The sequence below is a fragment of the Buteo buteo genome, chromosome 5, assembly GCF_964188355.1.
Source record: "Buteo buteo chromosome 5, bButBut1.hap1.1, whole genome shotgun sequence".
Lineage (NCBI taxonomy): Eukaryota > Metazoa > Chordata > Aves > Accipitriformes > Accipitridae > Buteo > Buteo buteo.
In genome coordinates, this window is record NC_134175.1 from 2,915,213 (window position 1) to 2,931,836 (window position 16,624).

Genomic DNA, 16,624 nt, shown 5'->3' on the forward strand with positions numbered 1-16,624 from the left:
TCTTTTCCGTGTAACAAAGCCAGCAACTTTCATTATTAGTCCAGTGCTATTTAGGATCCATTGGTGAAACAGTCTGCAGGCGACCCTTTTCTGAATGGCTACCTGCACTATCGCTGACTGAAATAGAAAGACTTGTGATCCTGACGGGGAGACCATGTGCATTAAAGACCTAATTCATTGTAGCGCCATGCATTATTTAGGAGCTTTGCTTGCATGAATGGTCAGGTACAGACTCTCCAGCTGCTGGGAATTGAAGATTATGCCATATGTAAACATCAAATATTGCTTTTCCTAGGCTTGAATGACATTTGGGGTCTGACTTCTGACCTTGTAGTCATATTGTATAATTAACTATCATGTTAATTGTATCTAATGAGTTAGATTTGTGGTCACTTATGTTGAAATTTGAAATTTTGGTTTCAATGCGGTGTTTGACAGAACGTGCGTGAATCTCCTAATATATTTGTTTCCTTTCATAAAATACAAGAGATGTAATGGAACAAGACCCTAAAGTTCATCAGAAGCTTTTTCACTATGAATTTTGATTCCTATTACTTGGTAGGCAGAACCCGGTACAATTAAAAATTGATCCCCCTGCAGCTTCACACTGCTAATGTAATTGCCAAAGTAGGGAGCGTTTATACAAGCTGCCTTGCCATAGGTGAAGGTTAGTGGAGGGTATTTCTCAATTTTATGGACATGTATAAAAATAGAGCTAAAACTTAAACTCTTACCTACAAAAAAGATTATGCTCTTGTGATTTGATATGTAATTGACGGTGTTAGGAGAATGTGTTTAAAATGTGGAGAAAATAGCAGTTTGGATATGAGTAACATGAGGGTCTCAATTCTGCAAGCCACTTGGTGAGGTAAGGTATTCCTATATAGACCCATATTCTGGCATACTTCTATGCACACACAGACTATAGTGGGGCATGATCTTGCAAATTGCTATAACTGATGTATTTGCCTCCATAGGATCTTTTGCAAGACGTCTTTCCATGATGAGCATGAAAAGCACGCTAAGTCCGCTGTACCTGGGGTGCTGTACAATGGAACAAAATTTGACTTTGCATTTAATTTAATGTGCCTGTTGGCTTGAATGTACCGGGCTGCAGCTTCTGCTGCCACCTGGTGTTGATGCCCAGTTTAGCCTGGGAACTTGTCTCAGAGTTGATCCATAATACTTTGCAACAGTGAAGGGCTTCCTCAATGTCAAGGTGAGGCCTAAGGGCAAATGAGGTACCAAAAGACAGGAATGGCAAGTGCCATTCCCTTATTATGGCTGGCCATGCTGCTGTAGGTGGGGTGTACCAGCTCTGGATGATCCTAAACACCACAACAAGGTCTTCCTTGTTGCACTAACCCTGTGAGAACACTTGTAGTATCTTTTAATGATGTGTGAAAATAAATCTTCACAATGAGGTAAGCTCAGGAGTAGGAAATGTTTTATATGCCTATTGTGGCTTAACCCCAGCCAGAAACCAAGCACCACGTAGCTGGTCACTCACCTCTCTCTCAGTGGGATGGGGGAGAGAATCAGAAGGGTAAAAGTGAGAAAACTCGTGGATTGAGATAAAGACAGTTGAATAGGTACCTCCTGCATTGCTCTTTCTTATCATTCTAACCTTGATCCTCTGTCCTTGTCAGCTTTTTTCCTCTTATTTTTCCTGCTAGGTTCTGATTTATGTAGACCCATACCTCCTGGGAGAGAGGTGGACCCTCTTTTTCCACAATTCTAAGGATCAGAGGGCCTGACAGCTTCCAAGAGGATCCCACAAAAACATCGCAAACACGACAAACTAGTAACACACAAAAAGGTGAACAGACTTACCTTTAAGTTTAGTATGATGTTAAGGGTTTTCATGTTGTCAAAGATCATCTGTATTTTTTTATTACATTGCTTCAATGAGTCATGTGATTATATTCTGAGTAGAGAAATAAAATATATAACATAACCCTATGAAAAAAGTCTTAAATTGTGGGAGAGATTTTTACTCCCAAATAGGAGTGTCAGCAATTATACAAAATCTACTAGTAACTTACTGGTTGCTAGTGACTTTGTGGTGTGTGCAGTAGGTTAAAGCACATGGTAAGATACCACTTTGATGAAAGACGGCAAGCAAACACTCAGGCCAGCATAATTTTTCCAATACATGATTTATACCAGGAAATATGCCTCACTGCGTGTTTCCAGGGACTCTTGTATTTCAGAGTGGTTTGGGGATATACAACTGCTATTGTTAGGGAATACTGTTACAGACAATAGTCTTTTGTAAAACCTACAATAGAAACTCTTACTGCATCCTTCTGTCTCTCTTAGATGCCGTGGTGAAACATGCTGTTTTCCTGAATCTTCTACGTTCATTTATAGACATGAAGTACGATGGGGAGATACTATTTCTTTTGTACTCTTAGTCTTCACAGTCAATGCGTAAAGGAATAGCAAAGCCAACATTTTGTGTGTTCCATACTGGGGTGACCTAAAAATTACTTGCAGGGAACTGTCTGGGAAAGACACAAAAATGAGTTGCGTTTGGCTGATGGCCAGTCTGCTGTCACAGAGATTGTGTAAGTAGTGTTACTGAGCTTAGTTTAAAAGTTCACCTTTTGTTCTTGAACCCGTGAACCTTTTGAGCTTAATTAAAAAGAATTTTGCACCATCTTATAAACGCTAGAGGGCACTGCTGCAATTTTTACAGCATCTTGGTGCTCCCTGCCCACCTCTGTGCAGGTGTTGGAGCAGGGTGTAGTGGTGCAATAGGAGCAGCAGCAATTGCACCTTCTGCCACTACCTGTGTCACAGACTTGTTTGGGTACCCCTGCCCGGGGGACAGAGAGACACCTGCTTCTTCTGTCCTGAAGTGACAGCGTCCCACATCACAAAGAATAGCATATTACCGTTGCTTGAGCCTGTGAAATATCTGACGAGCTCCGAGAGGTGACTGCAGACTGTAGGAATTCTAATACTAGAAGCCGCAGGGAAGCTCCAGGACAAGTAAAGGATGAGAATTGGTACCAAGTGCGTGCAGGGTTGCATATATGATTATAGTGTTCTGCATTCATTTACACGCACAAGCTCAGTGTAAGGGGAAGCAGTTACAGCCATATTCATAGGCTGATAGTATTGCATTTACTCTGCCAAAGTGTACACATTCTGCTGTGGTCATTGTGACTGACACAATTTTTGTAACCAAGAAAGTTCTACGTGACAAGTCAAACTGGCTAAAAACTGTTGCTTCGAGTGTTTGAAAAGGGAACTATTGACTTTGGAATTTCTCATGTATTTCAAATGCTTTCACGTTTTAAGTCTTTTAGCAAATAAATGTTTTAAAAAATCAGTTGCTATAAAACTAAACTTGCAAAAGATGTGAGGAAAACCTTTGTCATTTACTCTGCTTTCAGTAGATAATATGAGATTGAATGGGACTATAAATATGTTGGAGAACACTGAAATCTGTAGTGATTAGGTCAGAGAAATAGTCCAGAAAAAATAGATGACAATTTATAGGAAGAAATACTGCCTCACTTAAAAGAAATAATAAAATGGAAAAATACAAACAGGGGAAGACAAAGATAAGCAGCAGTGCCTCAGACAAGGATCACAGAATTAAAACAGATCCCTAGCTAAATGAGTCAACGATGTCACGCCACTGCAGAAAAGGCTAACATCATACTACGTTGTACAAATGGAACTATCCCTGCAAGCCTTGTAAAGTAACTTTCTTTTCTGATGCAGTAGTAGTTCCTCAGACATTGTAACTGTTGCAGATTGAGGTGCTGTTCTGCAAGAAAACATGGATAAACTGGAAAATGTCCAGAAGACAGCAATGAAAATAGCAGAGATGTAGATATCATGCTACGTAAGGACCGTTTAAACAGTAGAGGCATTTCAATTTAAAGAAAAGAAGACTGAGAAGAAACAAGGGCTGCTGAGATTAAGGGAATGTTATCGGTGGGGGTTTTTTCCCCCATGTCCCTGATGATAGAGCCAAAAGTAATGGGAGTTCGGAATGTATCAAGGAAGTGTTGCACTAGAAAAAGCTTAGTAATGTAATAGTTACGAGTCACACTAAATATATAGCTTTTGGTTGCTGTAGTGTTTCTACCCTTAGCAAACCTTAAGAACAGTTTTGGTAGATGTCTGCTAGACATGACATGGATAAAATTGATCCTGCCTTGAGGCAGAGGAATATATGGCCTCTTGAGATATCACCAAGTCTTAATTACCAAGTCTTATTTTCCTATGATTGGGAGTTGTTCGACAATATGAACATTATGTTGCTGACCTGGTTACTGAAATGTTTTCTGAACAACTAACCTGTTGTCTCACAACAGGTGAATACTTGGAGGCAAAACAGGAAGTGAAAGCGTGATTCAGGATCAGCCATGCTTGCTGGAAATATTTGAAGGTTAGTGGGGAACACTGCCAGAACTGGAAATGCTGGAAAGTTTGTTCTCCAGCAGCAGAGGAAGAAAACAGCCAACACAGGAAAAAAAAAATGTGTCTGTTAGCTTTAAAAAGGAAACACAGTCTTTAAGGAAGAGACAGTTACCTGGGACAGTGAGGCAGAGCCATTTGTCTGGTGAAAGATGGCAATAGGCATGGATATTATTTTGTGTGATATTGTGGTTTTCTGTTCTGTTTTTTTAAAACAGCTGCCTGACCACTGAATTAGGAAAATCAGCTGGGAATGAAGAAGGTAGGTAAATTGGTGCCTAAGTGTAGCTAGATGGTAATCATGAGAACCAGTGAGTCCTACGAGACCAGACCAGTGCTTCTTTCTGATACTTTTCCTAGTGTAAATGTCTTAGGGAAAGGATAGGTTTTATTAGGGCCCACAGCCACTTTCAGCCTTCTGTCTGAAGTAGTAGGACAAGTAGTTTTACCCAATCTATTGTAAATGCAGGTGCAGGTCTCCTGACTGTGTCATTCTTTTATCTGAAGAATTACCTTGCTCTTTTATATGGAGAAAAAGATCATCTAACTATAGAGCAGGCTGTTCTTTTAACATGGGGTATTTGGTAGGTATATTTCCTTTTGTGCAAAGGAAAAGGATATCTTCATCACCTTTCTGTGGCTTCCTGAGAACTAGAACAAAGGTTTTGAATGGAGAGGTTTTCAAATGCATCTGTGATCTGAGCATCTGCAAAATACAAGGGAGTTGAATACATGAAAAGAAGAATGTTAATAATGCTGGGGTATAGAGAATTCTAATGCAAATGAACCAGTAGTTGGCAGAGACTAGTCTCTTTTCATTTCTGTTTTTGACAGTTAGAAGGGTGTGATGTAAGGCTTATATTCAGAATTAATCCTATCTTACATTAAAGCTTTTGGATTCCAGACTGGTTTCCTCTGCATTTGTGTTGTACAGATCACATCAACTGTTTTTATACATTTCTGTTTTCAGAATTATATTTAAGTTTTCCCTTTGCATAGATTTTTCCGAGGATTAATTCTGTCTTTTCAAGTCCATGTTGTGTTGGGATTGGCCTTAGTTTGGCTCACCTCTTGGTGAAAAGCAAGCTGGCTCCATATGACCCTCATCAGCAAATCAGGATATAGACACTTTTTTTTAAGTTCTTCCATCAAGATTTTAGGTTTATCATCAACAAAAATAAAAGGGTGTCATGGTAATACCAAGTGACTGGTTAGAATTCTTTCTTTTGCTATTAGATAACTCATAGGACAGCACAAACCTAAAGGTCAAAGGAACAAAGACCCTCAATTACAAGGAAAAAAAAAAAAACGAGGAAGAAGAACTTCTTTAATCTGGGGACTGGCATTTTTGTTTTGTGTTTTTGTGGTTTTTTTTTAACAGTGTTTAATACAACAGTACACTCTTTCTGATAAGCCAACCACTGCAAAGGAGCACTTACTTCCAAGGACTTTAGAGCCATATAGTAAGATGATATCAATAACTTTGCTGATTGTGGACAACAAAGCTCTTAGACTTTGAACTGTAGTGTCTTAGGGCTGCAAGGAAATTTTGTTAATGACCAAGCTGCAGATTGGCTGCCTACTGACTTTCAGAGCAGAAGTTAAAGTGTTAACTCATAATGAATTAACAAGCATCAGCTGCATTGCAGTAATGAATGTGCATGTTTGCAGTGCATCATATGACTACTTGGTACTTACTGCAGTCAGCTAGTATGTGGTAAGATTTTTGTTGTGATAACCTAGACGTAAGAATGAGTCTTCCATCTACATTCTCTTTGGAATAAGAACATAGTATTTCATACCTGTACAGCACCTGAGCAAGAAAAGCATCAGTGATAATTCTTCTGCTTGCTAACCCTTGCTGGTGACAAGAACAGGGTTTGCCCATTTTACTTTTCCTGTCACCTGTTGGAACTTGTCCCTCTTGCTATTTAAAATCATTCCATAGCTGCAGAATGGTCTCCAGATGTCAGTGTGACTGATAACACATGATAACAAAGAGGAATCGAATGTAAAGGAACCATCTTACTTGTTTCTTTGCTGCTGCTCATCAGACTGTTTTCAAAGTTTGGGCAGTTATGAAAGCTTGTGACCCAACTTCCTCCATTATAACAATAAGGTGTTTATCTTACTTGTTTGACTTGCATGGCTTCTGGCAAGTAAAGGACCCAGAACAACCAGATTCCCTTGCTATCAAGAGCCAACTAGTAGCTGAAGTTGCAATTTCAGTATCTTTCAGCTGTTTGTTAAGGTGATGGGGTGTGTTCCGATGATAGCCTAGGTGGTACAAATAAGCCAGTTTCCTTGAAATAATGAGAGAGCTAGAATTCCATAAGGCTGGGTTCTGGCATCTCTTCTACATTCCTATCATAAATGTTGGAAGCACTGGTGGCTTGGGGGGGACAGGTGGCAACTGCAATTGCGCAGACCCTCCCCAAACAGTCAGGGCGAAGGTATTTGATAGAAAACCAAGAGAAGTTTTTCCCTAGAGTTCCCTTTAGTGTCTCCACTTGGAATTGTGGGCAATGTTGGCTTTGTCAATAGGAAAGTTTAGCCTAGTAAAGGTTTAAGGGGTATTTGACTTTAGAGGGATCCTACATAAACCAGAAATAATTCCTTTAGCTAGTGACTTGGCTTGAAATTCAGTGCTGCAGCAGTGTGCTTGCCTATCAAACACCTCATTCTGTCTTCTCTGGGAAAACTGAAGCCACTACGAGCTTTTAAATTTTCCAATTAACCAAGCTGCTTCCCTAAAAAGAATCAAAGTCTAATGTGAATCAAGGTCTTTCCTCAAAAGGAATCACCAGGTTTCCTGTGAATGGTAAAATGGTGTAATAAGTAGACCTAGTTTTTAATTCTTATTTGTATTAGGGTAGCAACTGGAAATCCATAAAATATGGACTGCATGCTTCTCAGGCGCATGCAAAGAGGCATTTCCTGTATCAGTGAGATTACAGTCCTGACAAGATTGATAAAGAGGGAAGTAATTGTTTTTATCTGTTTTGAAGACAAAAAACCAGACTCCATTAGTCATGCAGGGAGAGACAGGAACACCTTCCAAAACACCCCAAGCTGTATCCCAAGCCATTCTCCATCGATCTGTCTCTTCTCTATATCCTGCTGCGAGATAGGAGGTAAGTCCTGGGTGCCTATTTTGATACTACTCTTCACATGTTAGATCTCTCCACTCCCTGTTACCTAAGTTTTCTTTGCTGGCTGCCAACAGCTCTCAATCCTATCCTGACATTAACAAAGACGATCTGTATTGTCAAGTGGATGGAGTGTGGGGCTACATGCCAACATTCCTGATTGCTTATCTCAGCTGTGCCACAGATTTCTTAACCCTTGTGCAAGTCATTTAATCTAGTTCAGTCTTTAAAATTGGGATAATGACATTTACGTAACAATTGGAGGTGTTTGTAACGAGCCTGAATAATGAATGCAATGCTGTGGCATACATTTCTCTGTCTTTATGTCAGTGGCTTTGTAGTCTGTGACCGTTGATAACTAGCTTACTTGTTGCACTCACGTGCCACCATTTTCATCGGGTTTTAAACTTAGTGATAGATTTTTATTTCTCAAGACTCAGGAATTCTGAGTCATCAGAGACTGTTTGAAATTAAGTTCGAGAGGTAAGAACTATGTTCTTCAACCCTGTTAGGTGTTAATAGAGACAACTTGTTAATTGTTTCCTGTTCAGTGGAAATACCTCCTGCTGAAGGTAGGTTTGGGTTGCAGATGGAGATTGAACAGAGCCTCTCTGTATCAGGCACCAGTCTTCTGTGCAATTAGTCAAACAAGCAATAGCATTATTGTTTACTTATCTTTTTTTTTTTAATCTAAAGCCAGCCAAATTATATTTCACAGAACTGAGCGCCTTAGTAGAAAAAACCCAGTATGTTTTTATGCTTATTTCTCAGTGTTACTGCCAACGTTTCTCTTTTTTTCCCCGGTGTCTTTCCTGGAGAAAGGAAGCACAACCTGGGTTAGAGTGCTGAGCTGCACTGTTCTGATTGTGTAACTGGTGTTAGGGAGGACAGGCTCAAAAGTGACATAAGACTCTTCTATTTCTCACGGCACTTCAGTCTGTAGGTGAGTGAAGAGGTGTTACCAGTCTGTTATATTCATCCAGACCAGCAAACAGAGCTTCCAAGGTCGCTGCTGAACCTGGGCAGCTCAGAGCTGCTGTTATAACTGTAGCTCTTTTATAAATAGGATAGGCTCAGCTGATTAGCAGTCTTATCTCCATCAATTAATAAGGATAAGTGTTCATCATGTTGCAGACTTCATGCCTCATGCAAAATGTTGAGAAACTGCATGAGGTTACTGTGCATGGGGAAGAACCCCTGCCACTTCGAAATGTCTTTTTTTAACAGCCAATACATATTCTTGTGGAAAATGGTTCTAGTGGTAATTTATCACTTTCATCTTAATGAATTTGGAAAAATCCATCCCAAGAGCCAACTCAAATGAAAATTTACTCCTTGGTTAGCTTTTGTAGTCAGTAATTGGGTATGGACAGGCACGGTTAACAAAGGCACTGTGTCCGAGCATGGTTCCTCTCTGCTGGGACGTGTTGTTTTATTGCAGCTTTTAAGATGAATGTTTCGACTCTGTAAAAGTTAGTGCTATATTCCTTCCTAGTGTCATGTTGTCCCTTTATAGTTTGAATATCTCTTTCAGCACCTGAGAGACGTTAGAGTCTCCAAGATATCATTAACTTCATAGAACTGTGTATCATTTCCTTAATTTCTTGCAGACTGGCTCTTAACATTGTCTGGACGGAGGATTAAAGAGAGATTGGGACTCAAAATACTGCACTTTTTAGAAAGTGGTGTAACATCGCCTATGAGATTTCCCCATACGTAGCAACTGCTTCCTCTTTTTCAAGTTTGTCTTGTCATTTGTTGACTGTCACTTCTTTGTAGCTCCCCAGTTTCCTGAAAACATAGATTTCTGCATAAAGGAAGAAGAAAAAAAACCCCAAATTGCCACATTCTCAAAGGGTGTAACTTCTCACTTTGTGGATTTATCCTGACATACAATCCCGTGAGCTACATCTATGAGTCTATGATCTCTGTAAAGTAGTATTGGTTGAAAATGCGATTTAGAAATTAGAAAACCTGATTGGTTTTGGTAACTGTGAAAGATTGTTTTCTGGTTGGCATCTATACAGGGGCCTGATCGTACCTCTGTTGAAGTTTGTGACAAAGCTCCTGATGATTTCAAGATCGCGTGCACACGGAAACCAAATGCCTTTTTGTTTTGTTTCACCCTTGCTCAAAATTTGGTTTCAGATCGAGGACAGGCTGGAAAATGGTTTCCTGCGTTTCAGGGGTTTATGTTGGTAGTCGAGATTAAGAGCGATTCTGATAGATTAAGGTGGCGTGCGTTCTCAAGCCAGAATTTTATGTCAGAAAGAGTATTTAACTGATGATCTAAGGAAAGATTAAGGTGAAAGCTTGTGGCAGTTATTGCAGGGTAGGTGAGTGTGAGTGAAGTGTGTGCAAACAACTACAGCCATAGCAAAGGGATTAAAAGGTGTGGCGTGAACTAAAGAGCAGAAGGCTGACGAAGGCCATTCAATGTACAAACCTGCGCCTGATTCAAAGAAACTAATTCAATAGCTCGATTAACTATTAAGTAGGTATTCTTTATTGGCAGCGCTGGGTGCACGGGGGATCGCTCCACCTATCGTGCACACCATTGGGCCTAATCGTGCAGCTTAAGTACATGTTCTACATACATATTCACTAGATTTCTAAGAAATGTTATACATATTCATTAGTTTTCTGGGAAACTATTAGCATATGCAAATGTCCTTTATGCAGGCGCATTGAAGGTCTCTGGTGGTCTTCAGGAGTCCTCTGGTCTTCCGTAGTCTTCCTCACTTGTCTGCTACTTGACACTCCTCAAGTGATTTTGCGCAGTATGGTCCTTTACATGTTTGATACATCTTATCCTAAAGAATGCACCTTAGTCCCTAAAAAAAATGCTTGTTAGTGCTCTTATTATCTAAGTTTTCATTAGTGATGTAAAACCATATGGCTAGTTTAAGCTAAATTATCTACAAGGATGAGAACAAAGACAGGAGTTCTTATCTTTTCCAGCCCTATCTCTTCAAGCAAGGCCTCTGCTTGTGCCTTCTCAACAAGATCGTAAATTCATCAAACATTTAATTAAGTTTTGCGATTGCTCATGGCTTCCTCTTGCTCATCCCTCCCAAGTACCAGTCTCTGACAGGCTTAATCCTTGACAAACACCAGTCCTTGGTATGTAAAGTTACAGAGAGATAATCATTAAGCAATAAGCAGTTCGTTCTCTGTATCACGCCTGTCCTTAAATTAAACGTTACGGGTGAGATTACCTATGTTACACACCCGGCACCTTCTAAAACGTGCCGTAATTTCAGTGTCCGGTCCTGCTCTTGCCATGGGCCGCCTGGGCGATGACTGCCGAAGTCGCAGTATTAAGAAAAGACCAAAACCACAGCAGGTCTTGGAGAAGCCTTGGAGAAGGAGGAGGGCTGGGGGGTCTAATTCGAATTGAAAGCAACAAGGGACTGAAAAGCAGAACGCAGCGCTACCCGCCCTGCGGCCGCGCATGCGCAACGATGCCCCCGCCACCCCCCCCCCCGCCCGCCGCCGCGCATGCGCAGCCGCGCTGCCGCTGCCGGTGGGAGCCCGCGCAGGCGTGTGCTGCCCCGCCCGCTCCGGGCTGCGCAAGGGCGGGTCGCCCAGGCTGAGGGCGGTGCTGTGGCGCATGCGCGTTGCCCCGCCTGCGGGGCCGACGTTCCTGAGGAGGCGGAGAGAGGACGATGGAGGCGCGCAGGGTCCGCCGGCCCCGCTCACTGCCCGGGAGCGACCGCGGCCGCCGCCACCGCCAACACCACCGCCACCAGCACCGCCACCGTCGGGGTCGACGTGCCGGCCTCTGAAAGGGGCCGAGGGGGCCGGGACGCTCCGCCGAGCGGGAGAGCAGGCCGGGGGGGGGCGCGCCCCGCGGTGAGTCGGGGGAACCGGGAGGGCGGTTGCGCTGAGGGGGGGGAGCACCCCGGAGAAGCTCGGCCGGGGCCGAGCGGCCTCCCGCGGCGGGGCCGGCTGCGGGGCCGGCTGCGGGGCGATCCCGTTTTTGGGGCCGCCGTCCGCTGGCACCAAGGCGGGGCGGGCGAGGAGCGGCGGAGCCCGCATCCCCTGCGGCTGTGTCCCGCCGGCCCGGCCCCGAGGCGGTCGTTTCCCGCGGCGGCGGAGACCGGGGCAGCCGCCTGGGGCGGCCCTCGGGAAACTGCGGGTTGTCGGTTCTTTCGCCGGCTTCCAGGGAACGGCTGCAAACCCGGGAGGACTCTTCAACGGGAACGCGCCGTCGGTGCGCGCTAGTAACGTGAGGGGACAGGAGCCCTGAGGTAGTTTTCCGAAAGGATAACAAGTAGAACCGCTTGATGTGGCCCGCGATCTCCCGGTCACACACGGAGTGTGCGTGTGCCGTCCACCTCCTCTTTGTTTGTCTTAACGTCCACCTTTCTGACTAAAGGATTGGCGGTGAGGTTTAGGTTATTGATGACTCTTCCTTGGTATTGTAGGGGAATGTAGTGGTGTTTCCGAAGCGGAAGGGTTAACAGATGGACTTGTTTTCCCTGGATATTTAACACGTGATAGTCATACTGTCTGGTTTTTAGTAGAAATAGCACTTGAATATGTAATCAAAAAACACGCTACTAGATTTTAACTGCTGTCAGACCGCTAAATTTCAATATGGAATACTAGTTTGGGTTTTTTTCCTCAGGCACACTAGGATATGAAGTTCTAAACTAAACCAAAAATGAACTTTTGTCTGCCCGCTACAGTTGGTTTTTTTTTGGATGAGAGGGGGTTTAGTGCCTTAGGGATGGAGTCATATACATGTAACCTTTATTGGAGCGCTTTCTTCAGCAAAATATAGTAATAAAAAAACCTTCTCCACAGAACTAAGTGATTAAGCAAACAGGGATCTGTAGCAATGGGACAAGTGATGCCATCTTTGGATATAATGTTGTCCTCTTATGGCCTAATACAAAGTTGATAGTAAGGTAAAAAATGAGGAGTTCTGAATGGCTGATGCAATTTCTAAGAAATTAGTAGAAATGCTGCAGTCTTGAAGGTGTGTTAAAAGTAGCGTGGGCATTTGGTCAGGATGGACCCTGCAACAGTCCTCTAATCATGATGATTTATGGCAACACATTTGACAGGAAAAGTTTGTTACAAAACAACAGCTTACAGGCATGCTTACTAAAAAGGAAATTAAATCGCTTGACGATTTGCAGCCTTATGCTCCTTTTGTAGCTGCTTGCATCAAAAGGTCGTATTTCTTTGTACGCTCTTCAGTGCGATCAAATAGTTGAGAAGATGGCTTTTTAAGATGTGGGTGCACATAACTCTTACGTGGCCACCTGGGTGTGGATTGCATATATATGAAAGCTTAGTAGAATTGTTTCAGACTCCTTTGTAACTAGGACTCTTACAGTCTACCTGGAGTGTAATTCCTTAATAATAGTTGAACAGTGTAGCAAAGCTTTGATGATGTTATAGTATTGTATCCTTCTGTATAAAGATGGTTGGATGAAACCTCTGTGAAGTTCTGGTTCATGGGAACATTCATTTATAATGACAGAGAAGTTGAAGATGGGAAACTACAGTGAAAGGTTGGATACATATGAGAGGTGACTCAACTGGCTACTTCATGTCACCATCACAGAAATTTAATATCAAATATTAACACTTTCTCGATTGTCCTTCATTCTGTAATGCTGAACATTAAATGCCTTTTTTTTTTTTTTTTTTTTAATTTTGGACATGACTTAGACCAGAGCAGCCTTTTCACTAGTTTGTGACATATGCTTAAACTTTTTGGATCCAATCCTGGAAGCTGTTCAGTGATGGTTTTGTCCTTATGTCAATTCTGCTTATTTAATAAAGGTCTTATGAGGGAATGTTAATTAAACAGTACATGGTGTAAGCTGTAGTTAAAACATCCTGAATTGGAAAGTATTACACGGAAGGAATATCAAGTTCTTAGGCTGTATTTAGTAGGTCTGTACACCGTCTTACTTCCAGTGTTGTTCTAATCTGATTTTCTTTACTGGCAGCACCTGTCAGATGAAGATACTTCAAACAAAGTCACTTGGAAACACGCTTTATTTATTGTTTACTATATAAATTTTTGTTCTCTGCACCTCTTAGTTAAGGGTGATGCTGTGAAATAGGATGCATATGTATCAGCTGTGAAGTTACTGAGAACTAGTTCTCCATGAACTGCTTTCACAGATATTGCATTTCCATGCGCTTTGTTAACTGTTGTTGTAATTTTTATTTTCCTAGGCTCAGATCAAGCTCCTGGTGTTTGGATAAAAAGGAATGAGGAGTTGATAACCTATGTAATGGGAAAGTAAAGGAAAATGATGTACTGTTAACTACCTGGGCTTGTCATATTTTTGTGTATGCCCATTTTTCAGTGCAGATTTTTAAGAAATAATTACTTACAATTCTGGCTTTTGAGAGTGGATGTGTAGTGCGGTATGTGGGTATAGGAATGTCTTTGAGAAATATGCTATTGGGGATAGGTAAGAGGACATGAGGAGGAGAGGAGATGCTCTCCGCTGATTTTCACTCTCAATACTTCTGAAATAGTTTAGCAGCAGTTTGTATTAAGAGCTAAATAATGATACAGGTAAAAACAACTGTTGTGTAAAATTTCTTAAGGTAATTCTGTGAGGACAGGTTTTCTTTTGGAAATACCTGGTTTCTAAATTTGGTAATAAAACACAGTTGCAGTGGTTGTTGGTATCTGCTCTTTCTCCTCCAGCAGTTCCAGTGTGGTTTTTTTTTTCCCTGTCTGGATTATTCTTGAGGAGTTGATCTCCTCCACTGGTGAATGATTATCTCCAGCATTTTTATTGGCTCATTCTACAAAATGGAATGTATTCATGTATACTAAGCATTAGTTTTGATTCACTATAATAGTTTTGGTTAATATTAGCTAAGAGCATAGTATTACAGTAAAGATATAGTCAGATCTGTAATTCCTTAAAAATCAGAAAGATGGTAAAGTGTATGGAAGTCTGGGTATATAAAGATGCTGGAGAAGCTTAAAGAGCAAACAGTGTAAGAACTTTCCTCATGCACACAAAGATGCTGAAAGACCCTTTCCAGTCAGAGATACTGAATATCTCATCTTAAAGTGGCTTCTTTTCTGAAACTTGGATATCTGAATGACTTGTTTTCTGTAGCTGGTTCAGGAACAACCAGCCAGAGATGTATTCCTGAAGCTTGATGAGGTTGTGACAAAAGGTAATACAAATTAAAATCTATTAAAATTAATTTATGTTGAGTCAGATTTTACAGTCTTTTTTACATAGGTGCTTGCACAACCAGAGTAATTAGGTGCATAAATCAACTAACTGGCACAAAATTTATATTGAGCTTAAAGTTGTCTATAAATAGTGTTACATTTTTCTAATTTTAGCTGTGTTGAAATGACTATTTCCCAAGTCATGGTCGCAGGTGATGCTAAGCAATGAGTAACCAACAACACTGATACCTTTACAAGTGCAGAATCTTATAAATTATTAATGGCTGACAGTAATTGTACCTCTTTGTAGTGGTGTTCTCTTAGGGTAAGCCTAATCTAGGCTAGTATTTTCTAGTTTGATTAGATGGTGGTTTTGTCTAATTTAGTACTGAGCCAGTGCTCAATCTAAAATTACAACTTCATTTTACTGATGCTTTGTTATCTAAAAGTTGGGATGCTGTGAAACAGTACTTGTAAAATTGTGGAGATTGTCATCCTCTGGTAATTTTACAACCAAATATTGTTATTCTATGAGTATTTTCCAGAGTCATAGTCCATTTTAATGGTTACAATAATGTTATGGTCCATTCTCTACACGATACAGTAGGAAGTGCCTCCAAAGTGATGAAACTGTTTTAAAAAGATCTGCAAATTTTTAATGAACCAACTTTTTCCCCATGCTGAAGTCAACTGACTTAAGGAATGTACTGTTCCTCTGGACTGCATTATCTTAGATACTATTTGTTTATAGTTCAGTGTTCATTCATACACTGAAAGTTGCTTTATATTCTGATAAGGCTTCTTCTACTTGGTTCAAATAATGATGGGAACTTACATACAGGATTTCTAGTACTTTTGGGGAAGGGTGCTTATTTAGTTTGGTTTTTGCTGGGTTTTTTGGCGATTTTTTTTTTACTTCTGCAAAATTGCTGTCTAGCTAGCTGTTTATCTTTTATTTGCGCTGATTATTCGTGGAAGTGAAATACTTCACATTTGTCCCTATTTCATCTTGTTTGTTTTGGACCATATCCCCAGTTTGTCACAAATGATTTAAGAACTTTGGTATCGTCCTCGAACTTGTTTTTATCTCTTCTCAGCTTGGTATTAATCTCATTTTTTTGAAGAACTGAAGTTTATTAAGGTTATCTTTATTGCGTTATTTTTGTGCTTACTTTGACTTTTTTTTTTTTCTGTTCTAGCTTAGAGTATTGTAGTTTTATTTTTTCAATATATGTGTAGCTTAATAGGAGACTTTAGTTTTTCTTGAGTCTTGATTCCTTGGCAAATACTTAAAGCTTTTCTTCCTCTTCAGTATCTAACACAAATTTATTATATCCCATGTATAACTGGAGACATGAATCTGTGCTAGTCTTGAAACAACTTAGTAATGAGCCTCTTCTAAATCTGGAAACATACACGTTTTAATTCTAGTTGTTTTTCCTTCCAGTGTCTTCTTATTACCTTGAAGAACTACCAATTGCCCAAATCCTTTCTAGAAGCGTTTATCAAAGTGTGTAAACTCAGTGTTTAATACTTATTCTATTAGCTTTGCTAATACTGAGATTTTTCTTCTCTCTCCTCCCTGTTCCCTTTCTCCTGGTGTTTTTCCACAGGAATCGAATTTCTCTCTCACTGAGGTTCCTTTACTTCCAGTATGGAGATGAATCGAGAAAAACTGTGTACCAGTAAGGCTGATGTGAGCTCAGATTCTGCTTATCATTGCTCAACATGTCATGATGATGAGGAGTGGAGCAGTACTAGCCGGGGACGAGCTAAGTCACGAAGTTTGTCTGCTTCACCAGCCCTAGGAAGCACCAAAGAATTCCGGTATGGATCTTGGTTCTTCCCATTGTTGCTACCT

General features: G+C 41.0%; 1 protein-coding gene across 4 annotated transcripts in view; it reads left to right on the forward strand.

Moving 5' to 3' along the window:
- The window catches only part of NADK (NAD kinase), a 44,093-nt gene that overhangs the window by 8,318 nt on the left and 19,151 nt on the right, over positions 1-16,624 (forward strand). For 2 of the 4 annotated variants that reach the window (XM_075027200.1, XM_075027199.1), the window contains exon 2: positions 16,377-16,590. In XM_075027200.1, the coding sequence (XP_074883301.1) occupies positions 16,418-16,590 (173 nt within the window). In that variant the 5' untranslated portion in view covers positions 16,377-16,417. Of the gene's footprint in view, positions 1-7,497; positions 7,575-11,249; positions 11,445-16,376; positions 16,591-16,624 lie in introns of those variants that run through there. The other 2 variants (XM_075027201.1, XM_075027198.1) reach the window with 2 other exon arrangements.